The sequence below is a fragment of the Ciona robusta genome, chromosome 2 (assembly GCF_009617815.1).
Source record: "Ciona robusta chromosome 2, ASM961781v2".
Classification (NCBI taxonomy): domain Eukaryota; kingdom Metazoa; phylum Chordata; class Ascidiacea; order Phlebobranchia; family Cionidae; genus Ciona; species Ciona robusta.
This window is the reverse complement of record NC_143236.1, coordinates 5,016,021-5,039,481: the sequence shown is the minus strand read 5'-3', so window position 1 is coordinate 5,039,481 and position 23,461 is coordinate 5,016,021. Positions and strand designations below refer to the sequence as shown.

General features: G+C 34.0%; 4 protein-coding genes across 5 annotated transcripts; all 4 read left to right on the top strand.

Annotated features, from left to right (window-relative positions):
- Window positions 1–148: 148 nt before the first annotated feature.
- Window positions 149–12,500, top strand: LOC149740442 (phosphatidate phosphatase LPIN1-like). Of its 2 annotated transcripts, XM_089872984.1 has the most exons (21): window positions 149–383; window positions 471–577; window positions 900–1,075; window positions 3,877–4,089; window positions 4,367–4,462; window positions 5,053–5,127; window positions 5,484–5,593; window positions 5,831–5,915; window positions 6,190–6,239; window positions 6,411–6,535; window positions 7,111–7,214; window positions 7,512–7,588; window positions 8,122–8,288; window positions 8,613–8,718; window positions 9,243–9,444; window positions 9,608–9,737; window positions 9,916–10,151; window positions 10,549–10,701; window positions 10,991–11,099; window positions 11,212–11,315; window positions 11,720–12,500. In XM_089872984.1, exons 1-21 carry the CDS (start codon window positions 311–313, stop codon window positions 11,865–11,867), a joined length of 2,646 nt encoding a protein of 881 aa, XP_089729110.1. In that variant the 5' UTR covers window positions 149–310; the 3' UTR covers window positions 11,868–12,500. The 2 variants fall into 2 exon arrangements, with proteins under 2 accessions (XP_089729110.1, XP_089729111.1); XM_089872985.1 differs by lacking the exon at window positions 4,367–4,462.
- Window positions 12,501–12,660: 160 nt separating this feature from the next.
- Window positions 12,661–18,471, top strand: LOC149740441 (ubiquitin carboxyl-terminal hydrolase 22-like). Its single transcript, XM_089872993.1, has 12 exons — window positions 12,661–13,092; window positions 13,275–13,369; window positions 13,853–13,979; window positions 14,047–14,125; window positions 14,291–14,412; window positions 15,022–15,123; window positions 15,694–15,848; window positions 16,385–16,629; window positions 16,952–17,084; window positions 17,260–17,407; window positions 17,638–17,765; window positions 18,037–18,471. Exons 1-12 carry the CDS (start codon window positions 12,973–12,975, stop codon window positions 18,227–18,229), a joined length of 1,647 nt encoding a protein of 548 aa, XP_089729119.1. The 5' UTR covers window positions 12,661–12,972; the 3' UTR covers window positions 18,230–18,471.
- A 356-nt stretch (window positions 18,472–18,827) lies between these two features.
- Window positions 18,828–21,129, top strand: LOC149740440 (ras-related protein Rab-26-like). The gene is made up of 4 exons (XM_089873005.1): window positions 18,828–19,146; window positions 19,263–19,431; window positions 19,576–19,772; window positions 20,360–21,129. The coding sequence occupies exons 1-4, from the start codon at window positions 19,072–19,074 to the stop codon at window positions 20,588–20,590; spliced, it is 672 nt and encodes a 223-aa protein (XP_089729131.1). The 5' UTR covers window positions 18,828–19,071; the 3' UTR covers window positions 20,591–21,129.
- Window positions 21,130–21,320: 191 nt separating this feature from the next.
- On the top strand, window positions 21,321–23,263 carry LOC149740439 (uncharacterized). The gene is made up of 3 exons (XM_089873010.1): window positions 21,321–21,598; window positions 22,209–22,464; window positions 22,911–23,263. Exons 2-3 carry the CDS (start codon window positions 22,241–22,243, stop codon window positions 23,194–23,196), a joined length of 510 nt encoding a protein of 169 aa, XP_089729136.1. The 5' UTR covers window positions 21,321–21,598; window positions 22,209–22,240; the 3' UTR covers window positions 23,197–23,263.
- Window positions 23,264–23,461: the final 198 nt, after the last annotated feature.

Genomic DNA, 23,461 nt, shown 5'->3' with positions numbered 1-23,461 from the left:
TATTCTTCTTCAATTTTACAGTATTAATAACAGTTTTGCACCAAAACTCTGCTTTTGAGGAATATTTGTGTCTGTTTTTTTCGCGTTTATGTTACAAATAGTTAAACAGCTAGATGGCGCGAGAGTTCCGGGTATATAAACACTCGTTCCTGTAATTGTCGTATCAAAGAGTATGTTTTGTTGGTGAAGTCACGGAAGTGTTATAGCAGGCGGCGAGTGCAGATCACCAGTTACCACGACTCCTACAGACAGTGATAAGAAGTTGTTACGAACAGTATTTTGAAGAAACGTCACCAACAAAGCAATCACCATGAATATGGTATACAAAGGATTCGGGATGTTGAAGTACATGTATAATCAGTTGAACCCTGCAACCCTGACAGGTATTGTTGTTGTATATGCTCTATCTATTCATTACTAACCACAAGAAGTTTACATTTACAAGAGTAATGTGGTAATTTTCACTACAGGTGCCATTGACATCCTTGTTGTTGAACAACCAGACGGTTCCTTAGTTGCTTCACCTTTTCATGTTCGATTTGGTAAACTTGGAGTTCTCCGAGCACGGGAAAAGCTGGTATGCCCTTTGTAAACATAAAGTATATAGCTTACACCAGTGCTGTCAACCTTTTTGCAACAAAACCCATAATTAAATTAGTTTAAGTACAACAATAGCAATCAAAAAGCGTTCTGAACCTCAGTAGTAGTAACCCAACTAAATAAATAATGACCAAGGAGTTAGGAAGAACTGCTCTACACAGTTAAATATGTTTGTTTTCATACTATAATGCCAAATTTCACACCTGAAGGAAATATACAGTATCAAATTAAGAAAATGTAGATGAGCAAGCCAATTTAAAAAGTGTAATGACTAATAAATCCCATACATCATTCTGCAGGTAAACATCGCTATCAATGGTGAGCGTGTCAAGGATCTCCATATGAAACTTGGGGATCAGGGTGAAGCTTTCTTTGTGGAGAAAATAGATGAGGAAGAAGCAATCCCACTTCGCCTCATGACTTCCCCCCTACCCTCCCGACCATCCACGCCAACAAAAGATGATTCAAATAATTTGTGAGTTTTTTTCAGGTTGAGTAGTAACTAGTAACCTCAAGGTATATAGCCCAATATACCTAGCTTACTCTTTGGCAGGCATGAGGTGGCTAAAACTCAAACAGAAAGTTTTATACTGACTGTCATTGGCCCGTTGTGAGAATAAATACGATCCATTCATTCATAACGTTCATAGCACTACAGCTACATTTCATTATTTAACTAGATTATGATGACTAATAAACATATATCTGTAGACTGTAGTATGGTGGTATCAGTGTCTAAAGTGTCTAAACATTTCAAAGTTGGATGAATAACTGATGAAATTGGCTTAAAATAAAATATATAACAGTAGCACACTACATATTCTTTAGTATCATAATTAAAACAATTTTTCATATTTGTGTTTTTTTATTTTGATTATGATAGCAAAATAGCAACAGTTGTTCTGCTGTAGTAAAAATGTGCATACAATGCTCAGTTAAATAGGTTTATTAAACCTAATACATATACAACTTCTATTAGGTCAGTTGTTATAATAATATCTGTAAAATGATATATAATGTAGTAGGTTCTAAATTTTCCCAATTGTGGGCAGGGCAGTAAACGTTCATCAACTGAATGTTGTTTGTTTTTGTTGTTTTTATTTATATTTTGAAACTTTTGTTGTTTTGTTTACTGATTTGTAATTAACTAAATGTTTTAAACTTACCATAGCATGTGGCTCCCATTGTGAACATACTGTTATTATTATATGTGATTATATTATACCAAAATAGTTATATCAGAGATTAATAGACTATGTATCGTGCTGGCTACCACTTAACCACCAGACTTAAAGGCTTATTAGAGGGTAATTAACTTTAAACGGTCTACCAGATGTATGTAGGTTTATTTGTATAATCATTGCTTTCTTTGTGTTCTATCAAGCGTGTGTTGTAATTTACAATCCCCCATAGCAACACAAAGTTTTAGAGAAGTAACTTACGCACTGAAATTAGCAGTTACGTGTGGATTACCATAGTAACCTAAACTAAAACCGTAATTCTTGTTTGTAATCGTCACTTTGTTTAAAACACATGCAGTGAAGAGTTTTAATTGCCGCTGGAAGCACGCAGCGTGTTGTATAAGTCATTGACCTACTTAATCGCTCTCCAGGCCACTATTATGTATTAAAGGGTTATGGTATGTCGGTGAGCGCCGTTTGACTTGGCTGATGTTTCTCTCTCTCTCTTTTAACATTCTGCGGTGTCTGATCAATGTTTGGCAAAGTTCAGACAGTCTGCTTCCACGTAAAGAAGACATAATTTTATCACTTTTTTACCAAGAAAGAGTCGAATTAAACGTTCTATGTAAGAAATCATATTAGAAGAAATATTATTTTAGACTGGTCCCAATAAAAGCTGATTAAAGGTGCCTAGTGTGAAACTGAATAATTCACACGCCAAATTTCACCCGTGTGGTTTTAACGAGAATGCGTAGTCGTAACTCTTAACCGGGTTGCACCATAATCACGAGACGCAGTTCTTTGTTCTCTTGTCATTATCTCATTGCGGAGGTTACTCTCGGTCACTTGCTTGTGATTGGCCGAGCTACAAACGCAGCAACGCCCAGATTTCAACACTTGCAGACTGAACAAAGTGGCATGATAACTCTGCAATAAACGAAAATACATTGCCGGGATTTTCCATGCGGTAACATAGCTCTAAACGTGACGTACATTGATAGTGGAATTACACGATCGCGTTATTATATGGTAACAACTTACGCTACATCAATGAAATAATTTAACAATATTTACTCATATTGCCCGAAGTGCAATGTCATTCAATTCACAAGGTCGTCGTTTCAGTATTAAAAACGTTGCTACATTACATAACGACTTCTTTACGGCGCAGTTCAATTATGTGTTGCGCGCCCATAAAACAAGCAAAACGTCGCCTTAAGCTTAGATATTGTACTTCGCCCACTCCATAAGTAAACGAAATTCCTCGAATGACGTACAACAGCGCATGTAAGTTCACATATTCGAAACTCCGTCGGCTGATAATAAGAGCACCGACGAAGCTTGACGCACACCAGTATGGAGTGATAGTCGCCTGATTGCCTCGTGTGTGTGACCGCAAGTTACTCGCTTGCCAGACTGCCGGCCGGCTTGCGTGGTTTCGACGGCAAAAGCAGGAAACTGCTTATGTATATTAACAAGGGCAGAGCCTGGCTTTAATTGGTGTGTAACATCTAATGCAACGAGTTAAATATAAAACTTCAAAGACAACATAATCTTCTGTATATGCCATTCAAATTTCTCTGTCTATCAAACCACATAAAGGCCTTCAACCATACTTGTTATGTCTGCATCAGGATGTTACGCATGTCACACTCGCTGTATAATTACCACAGTAAACAACAACAACAACTGCTACTATATGTTATATGATTCATTTTGTATTATGTTTCTCTTTACGATGGATTGATATCTGCACAAACAACACAGCTAAATCAATCTCATTTTACTTTTCTACCAAATCCTTCTTGGTTAAAATAGCTATTGTAATGTTTGCTATTTTAAAATCAATTTTTGTTATCTAGTTGTTCGTAGTTGAACTTGCTATTAAGATGGCTGTTTTAATATTTGTGTTTTTAAAAAACATTTTAAACTTCTTTGCCTATTTTTTTCTGGTTAAAGTGGTTTTAATGTTTGCCATTTAAAATCAAAGACATTTTATGAATAGCTAAAGATTTTAGTAGCATGTTGGCTTCTATGTGTGCTTCCATTGTTCTGCTTTCTGATGTTTTGTTACATTGATTAATTTAATCCACAGTGGTGAAAGTGTTTTCAGTGAAAGTGGAAAGAGAAGAAGGAGAAAGAAGAGAAAGAGAAAGTCCATCGTTCCTCCCAACACATCCTCAGGAGCGGGATCAAACTCTTGCTCAGATGAGGAAGAAAAATTGGATGTTGGGGCCCAGGAAAGTGAGACTCTTGCGGAACCTTTGGATGCGAACAGAACGTCAAGCCAAAGCTCTGCGGATTACAGGTAGCTAGGTTCTTTATGAATACAAAACACAATTCCTATAGCTCGTCAATACCTGGAAAGGCTGGAATATTATTTCATGAATAAATAATGAATTGCTTGGAATTCTTAGTTCTGTGCTGTATTGATCTGCAGAGGCACTGCTGCAAGTTAAGCATACTGTCCTAACTTTATACATATTCTAACTTTTGGTGTTTGCACATTTTAACTTTCGGTGTCTGTTTTCGGTGATCCTTTCTTTCCATTTCTTCCATCTTTCTTTCATATCTAACTGGCACAGGGACCCAGTGGGTTGCGTTCCCAAGTTACGCGTTTCAATGTATGACAGCGATGCAAGTGACTGCAGTGTGGAAATATCAGGTTCATGGGAAGACAGGTGAACAGCCTTCAATATGGCGGTCACTGCTCACCAGCCGTACACTTAATTTACATTAAAACAAAGCAATTGGTTATTTTAATTATCAAGAAAATTATTTTCCGAAAAAAAATATATATTGAAAATAACTTTCAAAAAAATATTATTTGGAATGATGCTAGAAATGCAAATTCACCAAACTATCAGTTTCCGGTCTTCATAAACTTGTGTTTTCTTTTCACAAAACCCTTTACCTTTTTTCTCTTAAACTGCATGGCCATGCACGCTCTTACTCATTTTCTTATTCTTTAAATATCTCTCACACTTTTATATCAACATTTATAGTTTAAAAATTCAGTTATAAAGTTCATTAATGATACAGGAACTTAACTTTTCCAAATATTCAGTTATATACATATATTTCATTGGACCTTGCTGCAAATTACTATTAAATTTTGTACAATTTAATAAAAAAATTAGTAATTACTGCTGAATAAACAAATATTTTTTTAAACCTGAGACGATACCTTAGAGTCAGTTGTTAAATAAACATTCTCCAAATACCTGACCTACAGCTTATTTAACCTTGTTAACCTTGTATGTCATTACAGCCCTGATGAAAATTGTAACAACTTTTCTGAGATCCGGTGTGTTCAATCTGATAGTGAAGTTGCTAATTTGGATGAGTAAGTTTAGTTGTAACAACATTAAATCTCAAGATATTTCTTACAAGATCTCAAGTCAATGTCCATTTTAACAATTAAAAAAATGTTTTATAATTTAAAACCAAATGGCCAGAAATGAGAAATACAAAATTTTCTTGGTTACTTTTTGTAGTCAAGCAGTTCAGAAAATTTTATTTAAATCTTTAACTTTTTATGTTTAATTGTCTAAAAAATAAATTGTGGTTGAAATATACATTCCTGGTTCTCCTTCGTACCTTGTCATATTTGATATTATTTAAAACAACTTAACAATATTAATATTATCTGACTGGTTCCACTTATTTTTCTGTGTTAAATTTTTATGGCTTTACTTCCAGGTTGCGCGGTGTAATTGAAAGTCCGTTCAGTGATTCTGAAGCAAGTTGTAACCGACAAGGTTCAGGAATGATGTGGGGTTGGGGGCAACTTCCCGCTACAAATGATAGATGTAAGTCAATTATACTTGCTTACTGGTTGCTTCTTCTTACCAGTTTGCTCTATCTGCTGTGTCATGTTGTTGTGTCGTGATTTCCTGCTCTTTCTGCATCGCTTTGTTTGTGTTGTCATATTTCCTGTTTTGATACCGTCTTCTCAAACCTTCTTCATCAAAACTCTCCTCTTCCTCTCTAATCTTCCCTCTCTCCTCCCGGACACATGAAAAGAATTTGAAATTTGAAACTTTCAGCGCGAGAGTCCTCTACCTCCTCTTCCACGTCCTCGGATGACGTCGAGACACAGAAGATCGTGGATCAAGTAGAATTGGACTTCAGGTATGTGTTGTGAAGGGAGTAACGGTCACATGTCTTATTTATTTTTTTGTACTTCAATTTTAATCATTATTGTGGTATACGAATGACGTTCTTGTTATTACCATTCTTTTTTATTTTTGTTTATTATTTTAACTCAATTTATGAGTTTTGTTATTGTAATTGAAATGACAAAAGAATGTAATTATTATTACTGTTGTAATTGTAATTCCAAACAAAGTACATTAAATCAACATGGTGTTTATGTTTCATTTGAAAAAAAAATGTTTATTTTCAGAAATGTTGTTCGCATTGAAAATGAAGTTACAAAGTCAGAACTTGCAAAAGGTATGCTTATACAATTTAAATATAATCATTTATACATATGCTTTCACATTAACTATTAAAGAGTAGCATGTTTTTTGTCTACATTTTCTACAAATGGGGATTTTTTCTTTAAAGTGAAATAATTAAAACAGTAATATTAATGTAGCAGATAAAAGTTAAGTCTTTGTTTAGATGAAACTACCTCTGAGTCCAAACCAACAGAGAACCCCCCAACCAGAGTAAGGAAAGATACAGAAGGTCTTTACCTTGATGATGTATTGAGTCTTGAACCATCTGAAGCCAATTTATACTTGCAGGTAAACTTTAGTTATTATTTTGTCATTTTTAATTTTTTTTGCTGGAACTGAGTTTTGTTAATTTTTTTTAAGAGTTAATTTTTCTAAGAACTGATTTTCAGTAAACAAGGATTATTCTATTCAAAGTTCAATCTGCATTCTGGCAAGACTTTGGCTGAATTAAAATGCTGCTTAAAAAATGTACATTTAATCGTTTACCAAGCAGATCATTTCTTGGAAAATTTCTGTCTAATAGTAATCACAGCAGAGTATTGTTGTAAAAATGTCAAATTGTAGTGTGTCCTTTATCTATTAAAAGGTGTACACATGATGAGGATATAATTCTCTTCTAGATATAAATACAACCAATCTATTCTGTTAACCTTTGTATATCCTGCCATTTAAAAGTTACTTGTTTGATAATCAAGTAAAAATAACAAACTGGAACATTTTAAAATATAAACTTAACTTTTTAAATACAAGACAACTGATCTCTTTTCCTAACCTTTGTTCACCCTGTCTTTAAAATTACTTGTTTTATAATAAAAAAAGACAAACTGAATCATGAAAATAAAACTAACTTTCTAAATTAACAGGGTGGTCCAAAAGAGCTACCAACATCACCTGATTTAAATGAACTACCCACTAGTGCAAGTGACATTGATAGTGGAACTGATTCACAAACTCATGACGATCAAGCGTAAGTATTTTTTTATTTTTTTAATTAAAATAAAAATTGTGTTGGTTTTATGCTTATATATCTATTGTTTTTTAAAATTGGTATAAAAATGTTGTTTTTTTTTCTAAGTTGGTATAAAAAAAGTTTTGTAAAATGACATAAAGTGGCCATATGCTTCGTTGTTTAAATTGACATAAAATATTTATTATCTGAATTTAATTTAGATAATTGTTGGTGTATTTGTTTTTTTAACCCAGTATTACACATCTAATATGATGTAATTTGACCAATAATTTAATTGTGTAAATCTAATTATAGGTTTGTTTCAACCTTTAATGAGGAAGTTAGCATGTCTTTGTGTGGAATACCATCTGGATCTGCAGCTGTACAGCCAGGTGATTTATCTCATAAGACGGAAATGATATTATAGAAAAAACAATGTTTTTTTCTTTTCTTTTTTTCTATATGGGTGAGGTCCTTGAGGACCTAGGATTTAGGTCAGATTTGGCTGATTACCCCAACACCCTTGTCTATCCAAAAGTGACATGCTTGCAATAGTGAAGTCATGTTCCCACTCAAGCGTCCCGATCAAGTCCGAGAAATACAGTATATATATTATATTTTACAAAGTTTCTTGGATATACTTTTGGGCATTGCCTATCAAAGCAATTTAACAAATAAAACAAAATATTTTAAACTTTCTGCTAATGTTGTTATTGTTATCAGACATAATGTAACTCATTAAAATTTCTATTCTGGAAAAACCATTAACTTTTTAGCACCAACATTTGCCACAATGGGCAATACATAATCAGGGCATAATTTTAAAAATAAGCTGCAATTAAAGTGTTCAATTTATACAGCAACCCAATCCCCAAAACACACAAAAAAGCATCAATTTAAACTTTTAAATGTTTGCTTTTCACAGAAAAATTCCAAGAAAAGCTTGTGACGTATGAAAACTTCATGCAGAATGCCATGACCATTATCAATGATCCAAACTTGGTTGTCAAAATTGGTGATCACTACCTCGCATGGCAGCATGCTGCTCCTGTCATTACTGCAATGGCTGTGTTTAAAAAACCTGTTGACATGGTAAGTCAAGTTCTTAGATTGCAATCAATTATGAATTATTTGCTACTGAGAGTATGTTTTTATAGCCTTGGAAATCAATACCACCAGCCTTATTAAATGCTTTGATTTATTGCATGAAATTATACACGTCAAATGCTACGCAAATGTTTTTAATATACCAGTCAAAAAATAAACAATTCTGTGAAAACTAACATAAACTAATTGTAGACCATTCTATTCTATGTGGGTGAGATTCTTTCTGTGACATTTGGCCAGATTTGACTCACCACCCAATTGTAAGCTGGTATGATATAACTCATTTATATGCTTGTAATTTGTTACCAGAAATGCTTAGAAAGATTAATTCAACCCAGCACCCCAGCTTTACCCCAATCAGGAAGTAGATTGATGGGTTGGTTATGGAGACGCCCATCCCGAAACGAAAATACAGGTTTCTAAATATGGATGTTTAAATAACTTGTCCTATATTTTTTTACTTCTGCTAACAGGCATAATAAAAATAATTTTTTAGCGGCTTATGTGGTAAAATGTAGTGTAGAACTTTTTTAAATATAATTTATGTGTGTGGTAACAATACAAAAGGGAACCTACTTCAAATTTAGTAATGCTGTGATTAAGTCCAAACTTCTTTACATTATCTAGAATACAAAACTCTAAGACATATCTTAAATATAAAAAATCTTAAATATGCAACACTTTATTATTATATATTTTAAGTTATTTGCAGGGCAGGCAGTTCTTGCTATTCAACAAAGATATTAATTACTTGATTTATAGATAGTATTGTTCGCATGTAATGTTTATTGCCCTTTTTGAATTGTAGTAAGTAGGAAAGTGTTTCAGGCATGGTTTTGTGGATTTTAACTGTTTATGTGAATTTCAAAATATCTGAAATTTTGGTCCGACATATATTTTTTCTGTGAATAAATTTTGTTAAATTTTGTTTTGACACAGTGGTATCTCAAAACGATGACAACACTTCAGCTTCAACCACCTCCAAGCAGCAGGATGCTCCTAAAAGTCATACAAAAGTTGGAAAATCTTTTTCAGCTTCATCTGCCCCACGAGCCCCCATTGCTCCTCGTGGAAGGCGACAAACAGAACAAACTCACAACGATCATGAATTATCAATAATCATGGAACCGGAACTGAAAAGGTTAAATTAGATTAATAACATATTCACAAATTGGCTATTTTTGTGCTATTTAAATTTTTTTTTTTTTTTAAAGCCTAAAAGTGCATTTCAATGAGAAAAAGAACAGAATATATACTTTTGTCTGGTATTTTGTACGTTTAAAATGTTAGTATATTTATTTCAGATCTCAATCAGTGGAAGACATTTATTCTCATACGTCCGATGATCGTGACTACCTCACAACAGATAGTTTACTTTCGCCACAAGGATTAAAAACCATGAGAAAAACAACCAGACTTACACATGATCAACTGGTGAGTTCCACAGGCTAAGTAATAAAAAGCTACTTTGGCAAAAATAGTATATTTCGACCAAAAGTTTATTAGTCTTTGTTTATTCAAGCCTGTTTTTATTTGTTTTAAATTGATTGTACTTTGGCCAAGTACGCATGTTTTGTCGCTATATTCTTTTTTTTACCATCATTTTACACAGAGTCAATTAAACCTGAAACCTGGTGCCAACACAATAACATTCAGTGTCACGACCCAATACCAAGGCACCACTCGATGTGTGGCGACTGCTTTTAAGTGGAAATGGTGTGATAAGATCGTTGTGTCAGATATTGATGGCACCATCACTAAATCTGATGTATTTGGACAAATTCTACCAGTGGTTGGGAAAGATTGGACACAAGGTGGCGTCGCACAACTGTACCAGAATATCAGCAAGTATGCTTTTTAAAACTTATTTCTTCAAATTTGTCAACATACGGAGTCTTTGGAAAGTTACTGTGCTGCATTGTTTTTATAATTTTCCACATTTTTTAAAAACATAATTTTCTTTTTTTCTTAAAAATGCCCTTATTGATGCTAAAAGAAGTCGTTTTCAACATTGTTTATAATCATCATTCATATTTACCTTCTGGGTTCTATACTTAAACGTGTATGTTTATAAATATGTAGGTGCACAGTGACTTCCCAAACACGTTGTATATACTTATGTACTTTACAACACATACTGTGATACTTACTACACACCTGAACCTATAATATACATACATATATAATTAATATTATTTAAATCATATATGACTTAAATTATTCAACTTTGATCACTTATTCTCAGGAACGGTTACAAGTTCATTTATCTATCTTCCCGCGCAATTGGGCAAGCTTCGATGACAAAAGATTACTTGAATTGGATCAACCAGCAAGGAGCTTCCTTGCCACCTGGACCTCTTCTTCTTTCCCCCACATCATTGATGATTGCGTTTAAAAGGTTTTTACATTTTGAGCGTTGACATGTCCAAGCTAAACAGTAATTGTTTGTTGATGGTGTTTGGTTGTTTAAGATCTTATCTTTGCTTGGTATTTCTGTTTGATCCACTTGATAATTATACGGTTACACTCTGTGTCATTTTTACAATGTTTACACATGGTATATGTCACTTCAGGCTGTTATGTTATTAGTTAAATGATAAGCAAAGTTTTGTATGTCTAAAAAATGAAAAAGCTCTGTCAGGTATCGGTATGTACAGTTTTGGTTATTATCTTTATTTGTTTCTCAGGGAAGTTATTGAAAAGAAACCGGAAAAGTTTAAGATTGAATGTTTGAAAGACATCAAAGCTTTGTTTCCAAACAATCCATTTGTTGCTGGCTTTGGAAACAAAACAAATGTAAGTATAAGATAATTGGTATAAGATTTTATTGTAAGTTTTTTTGCAACTTTTTTTGATATTGTTAACCTGTCACAATGTCCACATTTTATGATTTGTTTTCACCTTACAGGATGTGTGTGCCTACAGTGCAGTTGGTGTTCCAGGCAACCGTATGTTTACTATCAACCACAAAGGAGAATTAAAACAAGAGCAACTGCAAACATACACCACCACGTTAGTATTTTTTACATAAAACTTAAGTTATTTTAGTTAAGTAAAATTATAAATGTCCATTTGTCGCCTAATGTAGCACCACAAGTTATAATACAGATGTTTGGTTTTATATTTTGTGCTTATTTGGTACTTTAAATTCAGCATATATGTAACTTTTTGGATCAACAGTTTTTGGACTTTGTTGAGTGTATGCTTAAAAGTCATACACATTGCAATAGCGAAGAATCAATTTATATTCTGGTCTGCTAATGCTTACAAGGCAATAGCTCTAACCAATGAGACGCAACGTCTGAGATGAATATGCTGAAAAATATAAAAAATATAGCTTAAAAGAAAAAGCTAATTTATTTACAGCTAAGACTATGAGCATAACGTTTACTTTACATTACATCTTACTCCACCAGTTACTCTGGCCTTGGTGATACAGTGGACCATTTCTTTCCACCTTTGGATCAAGACCAAGGATTTGACCGTGCACATGAGTACAGCGAGTTTACTTACTGGAGGGAAGACATCCTTACTTTTGCAGATGAGCTCGAAAATTTTGCCTAAACTGACGTAATACAGACAACTAGCTAATTCGTAATAGACCAGTTACTGACATGGTGGATCTATAAAATTTCTATAGTTGCAAGTTTTTAGACGGTTCAATCAAAGCGATGCCTCAACACCACTTTTTTTCATCAACTCAATTTTTTGTTTTATGTAAAAAAGTTTGTTGCAAACGTACCAGAAGTAATGTCACCTCTCATGTCTCTCGTGACAATTTGCCTTTGTGTGTTACATGTCCTCCTTTCCCATTTTCTCAACATAGATGTTGTTTTCTTCATTGTAATAATTGTTCTTTTTAATTTACGTTACGTCTAGCTTTTTTGTTTAATCTCATGGCCTACGCTTCCATTTGTGTTCTAATTCAGCACTTAAGTTTTTTCCCATTGACACTAGTTCCATATCTCTTTGATAACCTTTTCTGAACGTCCCATCTTTAAATTAGGCAAATTAACTTACTTTTAATTTTGAAGTGAATCTTAAGCGTTGGAAGACTGTGAACAAGCTGTTTGTGGACGAAGGAAATGTGCTTTAAGTTGTGAAGACCGCCAACCTTTGTTAGCAATGTTTGTACGTCTGGATCGTTTTTGTTTAGGCGAGTGAATGGAATATATGCAATAAACACCTCTCGTGTAACTTGGTTTGGTTAAATGAAAGTAAAAACCATGTGATTGGTCAAATAAAATGAATTTTTAAACCTAATTTAAAAATAGGCAACCGCTAGGTGGCTATAGAACAAAACAGCTGATCACCCGAAAACCCCCTAAGTTCGTCTGTGGTTTGTCTTGTGCAAACAAAATAAAATGTTGCTGCATGCCCGCCACGCTAAATGCAACAGTTTTAATTACCGTGCTGTGTACGCCAGCCACGGTATCATAGTTAATCAGTTTAAATTTCTAAACTTTAAATTACAAGAAGCGAGGTAATTTAGTTTTCTGTTCTGACGTCATTCGACCTTGGCGTTACTTCGATTACGTCATTCCTTTTTAAATTGCAAACAAAATACTAAACTCACGTGTTAAAACTTCACAGCAGTTTATGTCAGATTTCAACTCACATCAGTTATTATGGTTTCTTTGCATTGAATGATTTTGCAGCGCATTGCAACATGACGACCCATGCTATAGATTGCCCGCATGTTAATTTATTTAAAGAATCCAACGGACTCGAACCGTTTCGTATCACCCAAAAGTGGCTCGTCCACTGTAGCACTGCTGAAGCTAGACAGGTAAAACATTAACAATATTAATCATTATCATACTTAAATATGATTCATAAATGTAAATAACAAACTTTTTTTGCTGCTGTAATTAAAGAGACAAAAAAATTTATAATATATTTTTTATTCTAATTGCCTGAATATAACCTGTACACATTTCACTTGATTAGATTTTATATTCATTGATCTAGGTTCGAGCTCGGTCGTGCTTCTGTAGAGTGTGTCATACATATGGAGGAAGACTTCACACATGTCTCCACTGTATCTACTTTGGATGCTATGAAGGGTGACGACATATTTAACTTTTTCTCAAAATTACGCTTAGTCTGATTTAAAACGATCCATTAAATTCCTCTATAAAATTGCATGCATTTAATCAGGTAAGAACTGAATTAAAGATGCTCAAATCGTTTGGGAACTAGACTCTGTCACCATTGTGGGTGTATTTATACTTCTGTTCAATGTGGATTAGATCCCACAACCTGGCACACTATGTGTCCAAGGATTTTGGCTAGGATTGGCCCAATACACAAGTACTTATACTTGGGCAAGACACTTAATGTTAATTATTTCAACGCAGTAGTTACTACTTCGTTGTTTATATTATCAACGATAAAAATCATTCACTCACAAAAATGAAAACTCATAAGCGGACACCAGGTGTATGACTTTTCCCATTTATGGAATACCTTCTGAAGCTACCATGTATCACATGCAAGGATAAATAAGTCAAATTCATTTATTCATAAACAAAATTTTTCAATTTCAGACAACACATCCACAACCATGCCGAGGAGACGAACCACTACCTTGCGATGGACCTCAGTTTTGGGCAGATATATTGCTTCCTTTGCCAGGATTATGTTTATGACAAACAAGTTGAACAATTCGCCCAAGTGAGTATATTTCCAATGTAAAGAAACTTTATTCTTGTAACTAATCCATGTTTGGGTATGGTTGCAGAAAGAATGGATTAAGGTTTGCCGATTTAATGGTTGGAGTGAAAGCCTACTCACCACTCTACCTTACTGGGAGCCCTCAGGTGAAGTTTTGTGCAATTTTAAGCCTTTTAGTTCTGTGGTAATTATTCTATGGTTTCCCACAATTTCATATATTCATAGATGATGTAGTTTAAAATAACAAAAGGCAGGATAAAGTGACAAAACAACAGTTTTTAAAAATGTTTTATGATGCTTTTTATTTTCAGGCACCGAACTTGAATACTTAAAGTTGAATCCCAAGCGAAGAAAGATATCTGCTGATAGTTACGTTGGTTTGCGTGGGTTGGTTAACCTTGGCAACACTTGCTTCATGAATTGTATCTTACAGGTGTGGACATGTGATGCGTTCATTACATTCACAATGTTTATTATACATCAATGTGAATGAATGAATATAACTTTTTATTCCAGGCAATGGCAGTCATTTTAACATGGGTGTTCTATCTGATATTATTTGTCAATTTGAATAAATGGATATATATAACCTATTTATTCCAGGCAATGGCAGCCATTATAACATGGGTGTTCTGTTTGATATTATACATCAATTTGAATGATTGGATATGACTTATTTATTCCAGGCAATGGCAGTCATTAAAACGCCGGTGTTCTGTTTCATGCAGACACGAGTGTTCTGTTTTATATTAGCAATTTGAATCAATGAATATAACTTATTTATTCCAGGCAATAGCAATCAATATAACACAGGTGTTCTGTTTCATCCACCTCGTGCTCACTTGATTTTTGTGCTACTTAATACCTGTGCAGAGGGTCCACAAATAAACTTCACAAAGTAGAAAAACCTTTTGTGACAAAAAACCTATAACAATTTATAATAGAAATTAATTGCTCAAAATTAAAACAACAAAAATCAAAGTATAAGAAAAAAAGAACTTGTAAAATAAGGTGGCAAAAGTAAATATTTCATTTATTGCAGGCATTTGTCCACACACCGATGTTAAGGGATTATTTCCTTGCTGAGCGACATGAATGTGACAAGGAACAATGTTTGGTGTGTGAGATGACTAGATTGTTTCAGGTTTGTCATCTCAACAACATATCTTGATATATTCTAAAAGACAGAAACGGTATCTAAGATACATATTTATTTCATGGCCCATTTTCGCGAGTTTAACTTCTAAACTAAGAATCTTTTTGTATAGATTAAAAATTCTGTACTTATAATGCACTTTGTGTTATTATAGTGTAATTACAACCTGTTGGGCAAATGCTGTTTTTAGCAGAGTAAGCACCCATGTTAGTAAGGTCTACATCAAGTGTACTCAAAATTTCTAGGGCCATGCCAGTTTTACACACGAATCAATTCATTTTGGCACACCAAATTTAAAAAAACACATGCAGAAACTTTTGTGAATTATTCGGTACATCTCGCGCTCACAGCATTTTCCATACGTTTATACAGCATAACTTCAGAAACTCTGGCCTATGATTATTAAAACAATTTTACAAAATATATCGTGCATGTCATTATCAACCCCCATATAATGAAAAAAAAATTATATAGAAATTAAAAATTTTAATAATGTAGAAATTAGAAAAAAAGTTATGTAGAAATTAAAAATTTTAATAATGTAAAAACTTTATGTAGAAATTTTATGCTGGAGAGAAAACTGCGTACATCCCATTTCGACTTCTACATCTTGTGTGGACGAATGCTCGTCACTTGGCAGGTTACGAGCAACAAGATGCGCATGAGTTCCTCATCGCTGCTCTTGATCTTCTGCATCAACATCTTAGTGAAAGGTAAGGAATTTTCTCCTAACTTTCTATTTTTATATTAATTTGTGTGGTTTTAATTTAACAAAGTGTTTTAAACTTGTTTTATAATTTAAAAAAGTGATGCTTTAAAAAACAAAGTTTCAAAAAAACGAACAGCTACTTAAAAAAATGTTTTTTTTTGCACTATATAGAATTAAACCTTGTGTTAGTTCAAATATCTATTTGCTAGCCACTAGTGTCTTACTGAGGTAGGGAGGTGCGATCAGTAAATAATCCCAAACGTAATCATTAATGTTTTTTTAAATTATTTAAAATCCAGAGGTGTCAAGGCTTAGTGCAGGATCAACACTGAAGGAGGGATTGGTAAAAAATTAGATAAAGCTGACTCCTGACTGTAATAAAAGTAATGGAAAGAATAAAACACAATTTGTCAGAAATGAAAACATATTTTGTGTAAGAAAAAAAAATATACCTATATATACATATATTCTAATTTTTTTCTTGGAACTTTAAAATTGCTTTGAACTAGTGATGTTTTCACTACTGTTTTAAACTTTCAGCAACGACTTGGGAAACAATAACAACAACAATGTAATCAGTGGTCGTCCAGGCATGTCCATCAACATGATTGACAGTTCGAACCACGTTTCAGTGGATGAAGATAGCAATGAAAGGGGAAGTACTTGCGATTGCATTATTGACCAAATTTTCACTGGTGGTTGGCAATCTGATGTCACATGTCAAATGTGTGGGGGTGTCTCGACAACAATTGACCCTTTCTGGGATATCTCTCTAGATTTACCTGGTATGTGAATTGTGTAGTGATTCTTGTGTTATTTATTCTTTGCCATGGCTCATTGGCTTGTAAATAGAAATGCTAACTTTGTACAGTATAACTCAAACTATCTATACTCCAGCAAAGTTTTAAAATTTTTTTATTATTTTTCCAAATTTTTCTTTACTGCCCATTAACTACTGTATAGCTAGCAGGTTACTGCCTAAACGTTTTTCTAACCTTTAATTTTCATTTCCCACCTCATGTTTCTTGGCCTACATCATCCATCATTATCAAGTAACATCACTTTTTATCTAATCAACTTTTCACGGTATTGATTACATGACCTTAGGATCAATGTCAAGCCCATGGCACTGTATGTCCCCAACACAAGCCACTGTACCTGGAATGACTCCACTTGGATCACCACCAGTTAATGGCTCCTCTGAACAGCGAGCTATGTCACTTAAAGATTGCCTCAACAGGTATTTTTACACTTTATTTTTTTTTATAAAAAAAGGGGTAATACTAAATTTCTTTTGGAACATTTTCCGTCTAACTTGAGTTGGCATTGTGTCCATTTTTGGCATTTTCTGTTTACAATGAACAGTTATTAACATTTTGGCTTATAAGGTAACTTTTTTTCAAAATTTGATTTAGATTCACACGGCCAGAGCACTTGGGTAGTTCGGCAAAAATCAAATGCAACAACTGTCACAGCTACCAAGAATCTACCAAGCAATTGACATTAAACAAGCTTCCAATAGTTTGTTGCTTCCACCTTAAACGGTTTGAACATACCAACAAGGTATAAATCTGAAAAACAATGCTATTTTTTAGATTAACATGTTAATCTAGATTTACTGACACCATATTAATTTGCATTGCAATAGACTGCTTTTATCCCTTAAATAAATAGTTTTGATTAAATAATATATTGTTTTATACATAGCTACGGGTATATTTGATTTGTTTAATTGTCATTCAAACAAATCATATAAAAAAATAAAAAAATTGAATAAAATTTTTAAATTGTAGACCCGACGAAAAATCCCAACGTATATCTCATTTCCTATGGACCTTGACTTGAGCCCGTTCATGGCTTCCAGGCGAAGTGTGAACACAAGAGATGAAGCCAGTGTGGATGATGTACTGAAGGAAAACAAGTAATTTGTGTTTTTTTTTAGCAAAATTCCAAATATCTTTTTAAAATAAAAATTTAAATTAAACAGTTTGATTGATTACATAAATTTTTATTCACTATTTTTGTTAATCTAATCTAAGAAAAACAAGTAATTTGTGTGTTTTTTTCAGCAGAATTACAAATAATAATCTTTTAAAGTAAAATAATAAATTAAACAGTTTAATTGATTACATTAATTTTTATTCAATCTTTTAGTTAGATAATCTAAAACAAAATTCCTGTGACTTTTTCAGTTACTCTCTTTTTGCCGTTGTAAACCACTTGGGGTCACTGCAGAGCGGACATTACTCGGTATATGTGCGGCAACATAGAGATCAGTGGTTTCGATGCAATGACTCGACGATTCTGAAAGCAAGTGTGCATGACGTCATGCAGTCTGAAGCTTATCTCTTATTTTATCATAAGCAGTACTTGGAATATGATTAAATGAGAAAATTGTCTGCAGAAAACATCTTCGGCACATTTCCAATCATTTCTATGTAATGTTGTTATTTATTAGAGAGTGCATAGTTGAAGTTTTGGATTTTTTATGAAACCATGTTCCCCACTATTGCAATTGAAGTCAATTTAGTTTTTGCGTGATTTTCCCATGTTTGTTAATGTGCGTTCTCTTTATTTGGAAATTGTAAGATGAAATCTTGACATTATTAAACTCGAATTGCTTGAAAGACGGTGTGGTCGTTGTTCAGCGATTAAGTAGAAGGTTTTGTTTGTTTAATCACTTTAATGTATTTATGATCAAGTGGATACTGTCTTTGGTGGTCGTTTTCCAAAGAAGCGGAAACCCCAAATTAAACAATTAAATATTTATGCACTTTCATCAGCATTATTTATCGGCTGTGTGACGGCGCGTAAGATATGCGAATAATGCCTTTAAACGTTACCATGTCCCACTTTACAAGCATTGATAAATTCGAGCAAAATCATTTTCCCGGAGCTGCGATTTATCAGGTTCTGCGTCACAGACAAAAGAGACCTTTGCTTTCTCTCTGAGAAAAAAGAGATTCGTGAAACGTAAACGTCTTCGATCGTTCATCGTAGAGTGCGAGCGTTCAGCCGCAGTTAAATACGTGTGACGACACCTGCCCTATTTACTCAGCCGAGGTACAGTGCGTTTCAAATGGTCTATGCATCATATTTCGTTACCACAGTAAACGCGTTTGACTAATTCTTCAGCTTAGCGAATATTTTAACGGACACACAGAATTTTAAAACTACCGTGCGACGTTAAGTTTAAAAGTCACGAACGGTGCTTCAAGTTAAGCCGGATGAATGGAAAAGTTAACATTCGTAAGACTCGACTGTCGTCGTCAATATCTTCTGAGTTTGATTCCATATTTAAGGTATTTGCATTATTTTTTTTTAAATATTTTTTTGTGTATTTTTTTGTTCCATAAATACCTATAATGTAATAATAACATATGTATTCACTCTTTCAGTAAAACTATTTTATTATCAGGTAATGGTGGTTGGTGACTCAGGGGTGGGAAAAACATGTTTACTGGTCAGGTACAAAGATGGGACATTTCTTGGTGGAAATTTTATTTCTACCGTGGGAATTGATTTTAAAAATAAAACTCTGGTGATTGAGGGGAAGAAAATTAAACTGCAGATATGGGATACAGCAGGTTTGTCATAATTATTGATTTAAACTAAGCTCAATATATAGTAGAAGCTTTGGCATTATGGAATATGCATGTGATTCATTTATAACAATAATATATGTATGTATATATTATATATAAATTTAATGTTTTTATTCAATTATTCAGGTCAGGAACGGTTCAGAAGCATGACACATAGCTTTTTCCGTGACTGCTCTGCTATTTTACTTGTCTATGATATTTGCAACCTGCAGTCCTTTACTAACGTTACTAATTGGATTTCTGACGTAAAGCAGTATGCTTCACCAGATGTTACCTTGGTGTTAATTGGTAATAAATGTGACTGCACCACCAGTGAACGAAAGGTAATTATGCTTTACCTATTAATTTCTAAAATATAATTGTTCAGATCAATACCTTTTATTAAACCTCAGCCATCAGGTAGAAGTAGCTTTTTCAATACATTATTTTTGCTTAGTTTATGTTATGAACAGAATTTCAATAAGCCTGGCAAGTGTGCTAGAGGGATGCCGGAAGCCTGCTATCGTAATTAGTTTCCCTTAGACAGCCATGTTAAAATAAAGTTTTTTTACCTTCCAACTTGGCTTCTACCTGGCGACTGCTTGTAACTGGGATGCATAATTTATCAGTTTCGCCTTTGCCGAACAAATCCATATCATCCACTTGAGTAATATAAATAGATGGCGTGGCACTGTAAAATTGGTTTCGCATTCTGTAAATATAATTGCAACATTTTAATGTAGGTACAAAAGTTGAACATGTTTATGCTTTTAAATCTTTCTTTAGGTAAAATAACAGGAAAGTTAAAAACTTTTGCATAGGGTATAATATATTTCAAAAAAATTAATAGCCTAATAAAAAGGATAGAATAGCCTTAATATTAATAATAATATATGTTTTAAATAAAAAAAAATAAACAAATCGATTTTAGGTAAAATTACAAGAAGGTGCAAGATTAGCCAAGAGTTATGATATTGTGTTTTTGGAAACAAGTGCCAAGACTGGTGTGAATGTGGATTTGGCATTTGATGCAGTTGCACGGGAACTGCACAAGAAATCTCTTACCCCAGCAGATTATATTGGCCGTGACATGTCAGCAAGCCAGTCATTTAATCTGAAACAGTACGTTCAGTCTGAAAAAGAGAGAACGACTTGCTGTTAAGGCAAATGTCTGACTTTTGTAGATCTTCAATTTATTTCAACTCTTTTAACCTGTGAAAAGTTCCTAATGATTAGATTACCAAAGCTGCAATTTGTGCTTCTATTAGTGCAATGGTTTATTTTGGTGTTTTATTGGATTTGGTTGTCATTTCTTTGTGTTAACTGTAGTTCTCCATGCTTTTATTAGTGTTACTGTTCTCTTCTTATCATGATGTTATCATTTTTGGCTTTGTTTTCAAAGGCGAATCCATATCCTTCAGTATTTACAGTATATATATTTTATAGCCATAATCCTGTCCACAGTTGCGAATTTGCACATAAAACTTTTATTCTATAATTGTAATTTACAAGCATTGTTTTTTAGTCTTCCGTTACTTTTACAAAGTATTGCTGGTTCTTTGAAGCATGACTAATTCATTCCAAATACTGTAGTTTTATTAGCAGTACCAAATCCTAGTGTTTTCTGTAGTTCTTGTGCAGTAGTCTGGTGCTTTCCGTCGTTTTCTTTTACATTGACAATAAATGCAACGTTTCAAATTGTATGTGTGGTCCTAGAAAAACTTCGAATACAGCATTACCTGCCCTACGATAGTAGCAACCGTATATATAGATTTAAAATTGCGCAACAATTGCTTCATCGAATAAAGTTTATCCGATACAAAGTTGAACTGCACGCGCTGAACATTGTGAGCATCGATCAAACTCCATTCATGCTGCCACCATTTACAACATGTGATGAAGTACCCCGGTTTCCTTTGTTCTCAAAGATAAATGTGCGCCTACACTTTATGTTATGTGTAACCTATGTGTACGGTTGTGTATACAGTTAAACGTTTCCCCGTCTAAAGCATGACAGCTTGACTTCTCCGTAGACAGTTAGTATACCATAAACGTCGTGTAATAATGCACAAATAGCATCAGGCACTCAGTAAATGAAATTTGATTTAATATTGTACTGAAGACAGATACACTCCAAGATACACTCCAAGTTAGCAAGTGGCATCTTGTGGTAAGAGACATATTAATGTTACATTTATTTCATAGAAGTTCGTGGCGGTTGTAGCATTTATTACCTTTCTATAATTAACTATCTGCCCTGCTTGTGTGTTTGCTAAACCTCTGTCTTTGTTTATTGCTACATATGTTTGGCACTATATATAAATAGTAGGCTAAATAAGTAATTTAATTAGCAATAAAGGGTATTTATTCGGCACGCACGCAGAATTTGTAGTTCCCAAACTAGACAAAACGTGGGCTCTAAAAGTATGTAACGAACAAAACCTGTCGTGAGCTTTTAAATTTTCGCCACGAACATATAGTTATAGTTGGATGGGGAAAGACGAGACACCATTAGCACATAATATCCAAGCATCCTGATCGTGTTTTAAATACCTCAAGCGGTATATGGAAGTCGTGGGGAAGGTTTTATAATTATTTGAATATTCTATGGTTCCTACCAAATTGGACGAGAAAATAGAATGAAAAGGTGTACCATTTTCCCCCACACCACTATATTATCTGTAAACATAAAATGTTTAAGAAAATATAGTTATTAGTGTAGAATATAGACGTCTTATACTCTTATATGTCAGACTTGAATATAGTTTTTGAATATCCAGAACGTCACTCCTGACCACGCGGTGTTTTAACCATGAAGGGAGACAATCATTTCACTCCAATACCCTACGATTACCTTGGCCCGTTGATTATGCTCATCTTTTCGGTGTCTTTTCTTGCCTTTTGTTACATGTGTTTGAAAATTTGTAATTACTATATCAAACATTCTGAAGAAAATTGGGCCAAGCAAAGGAGTTTTTCTTACGGGGAAGTGGAAAATCATCGTTTTCAATTTTGTCCATCAGTGTTTGGTTGCTGGTAAGAGGCCTATATGATTTATTTTTAATTAATATAGTAGGATAGGGGAAGATGGGACACCTTTAGCACATAATATTCAAATAGCCTGATCATGTTTTAAATAATTAACAACGGTATATGGGAGTCGTGAGGATATAGTTTTATAATTCTTTGAATACTCTTCGTTTACTACTAAAAGGGACGAGAAAATAGAGTCAAAATGTGTCCCATCTTCCCCCACCCTACTATATTTATGCGTAGCGAGCGACCTTTATAGCGAACCTTTAAAGGCTCAGATTAACATTCGTCTTTTTTGTCCAACGGGTTACATTTGTCACGAATATTTGAAATGTTTGTCCGTCGTCGCTAACTGTTCGTCTCAGACATTTGAAATAGTTTGTACGTGGCAGAATTTTGTCTTAAAAAGCCAATTATGCTGTTGTTAACTTTACTCCCTCTTTTTAAAGTCAAGGCGGCGAAGAGAGTGGATCCCTTCTATCGCAGCAACAACGCTTCTACGCCTCCACTGTATCCTTGGGAAGAAGCGCAAGTCCTGAGAGTCAAGAATCCCAACTCACTTTTGTTGCAAGGACTCGAGATCGAATTCGCTTTCTGAGTTTCAGCGAAGAAACCCGAAAAGGAAGCAGCAGAAAGACGAGACTCTCCTCACTTCCTGCAATCAGTCTGCCACCGCAGCGTCCTTCCCGTAGCTCATCTCAACCACCTGAGGTGATAGAAGAACTAGACGAATAGCGAGTCTGCTCGTTTAAAAAATATTCAGATTTTTCACGCTTCGTATTTTATAATAAACACAACAACTTCATAAAAAGCCGGATTTTTTGTTAAAGTGGTAAATATTACGTTTTCGTGACCTAATCTCTGTGAAATATTGCACTTATCAGTGACGATCAGAATACCGCGGTAAGTACGTGGGCAGCGCAGGGTAAACGCAGCAACTATTAACTTACGACAACAACTGGGCTAATTGTTATACGACAACAACTGGGCTAATTGTTAA

Bases quoted from the DNA above. Each gene is read 5' to 3' on its own strand.
- LOC149740442 (XM_089872984.1), top strand. From the start codon at position 311: ATGAATATGGTATACAAAGGATTCGGGATGTTGAAGTACATGTATAAT. The intron at 1,076-3,876 runs GTGAGTTTTTTT...TTTAATCCACAG, and splicing joins AAAGATGATTCAAATAATTT to TGGTGAAAGTGTTTTCAGTG. The intron at 8,719-9,242 runs GTTTCTAAATAT...GTTTTGACACAG, and splicing joins ATCCCGAAACGAAAATACAG to TGGTATCTCAAAACGATGAC.
- LOC149740441 (XM_089872993.1), top strand. From the start codon at position 12,973: ATGACGACCCATGCTATAGATTGCCCGCATGTTAATTTATTTAAAGAA. The intron at 13,093-13,274 runs GTAAAACATTAA...TCATTGATCTAG, and splicing joins GCACTGCTGAAGCTAGACAG to GTTCGAGCTCGGTCGTGCTT. The intron at 15,124-15,693 runs GTTTGTCATCTC...AACTTTATGTAG, and splicing joins AGATGACTAGATTGTTTCAG to AAATTTTATGCTGGAGAGAA.
- LOC149740440 (XM_089873005.1), top strand. From the start codon at position 19,072: ATGAATGGAAAAGTTAACATTCGTAAGACTCGACTGTCGTCGTCAATA. The intron at 19,147-19,262 runs GTATTTGCATTA...TTTTATTATCAG, and splicing joins AGTTTGATTCCATATTTAAG to GTAATGGTGGTTGGTGACTC. The intron at 19,773-20,359 runs GTAATTATGCTT...AATCGATTTTAG, and splicing joins GCACCACCAGTGAACGAAAG to GTAAAATTACAAGAAGGTGC.
- LOC149740439 (XM_089873010.1), top strand. From the start codon at position 22,241: ATGAAGGGAGACAATCATTTCACTCCAATACCCTACGATTACCTTGGC. The intron at 22,465-22,910 runs GTAAGAGGCCTA...CTCTTTTTAAAG, and splicing joins CCATCAGTGTTTGGTTGCTG to TCAAGGCGGCGAAGAGAGTG.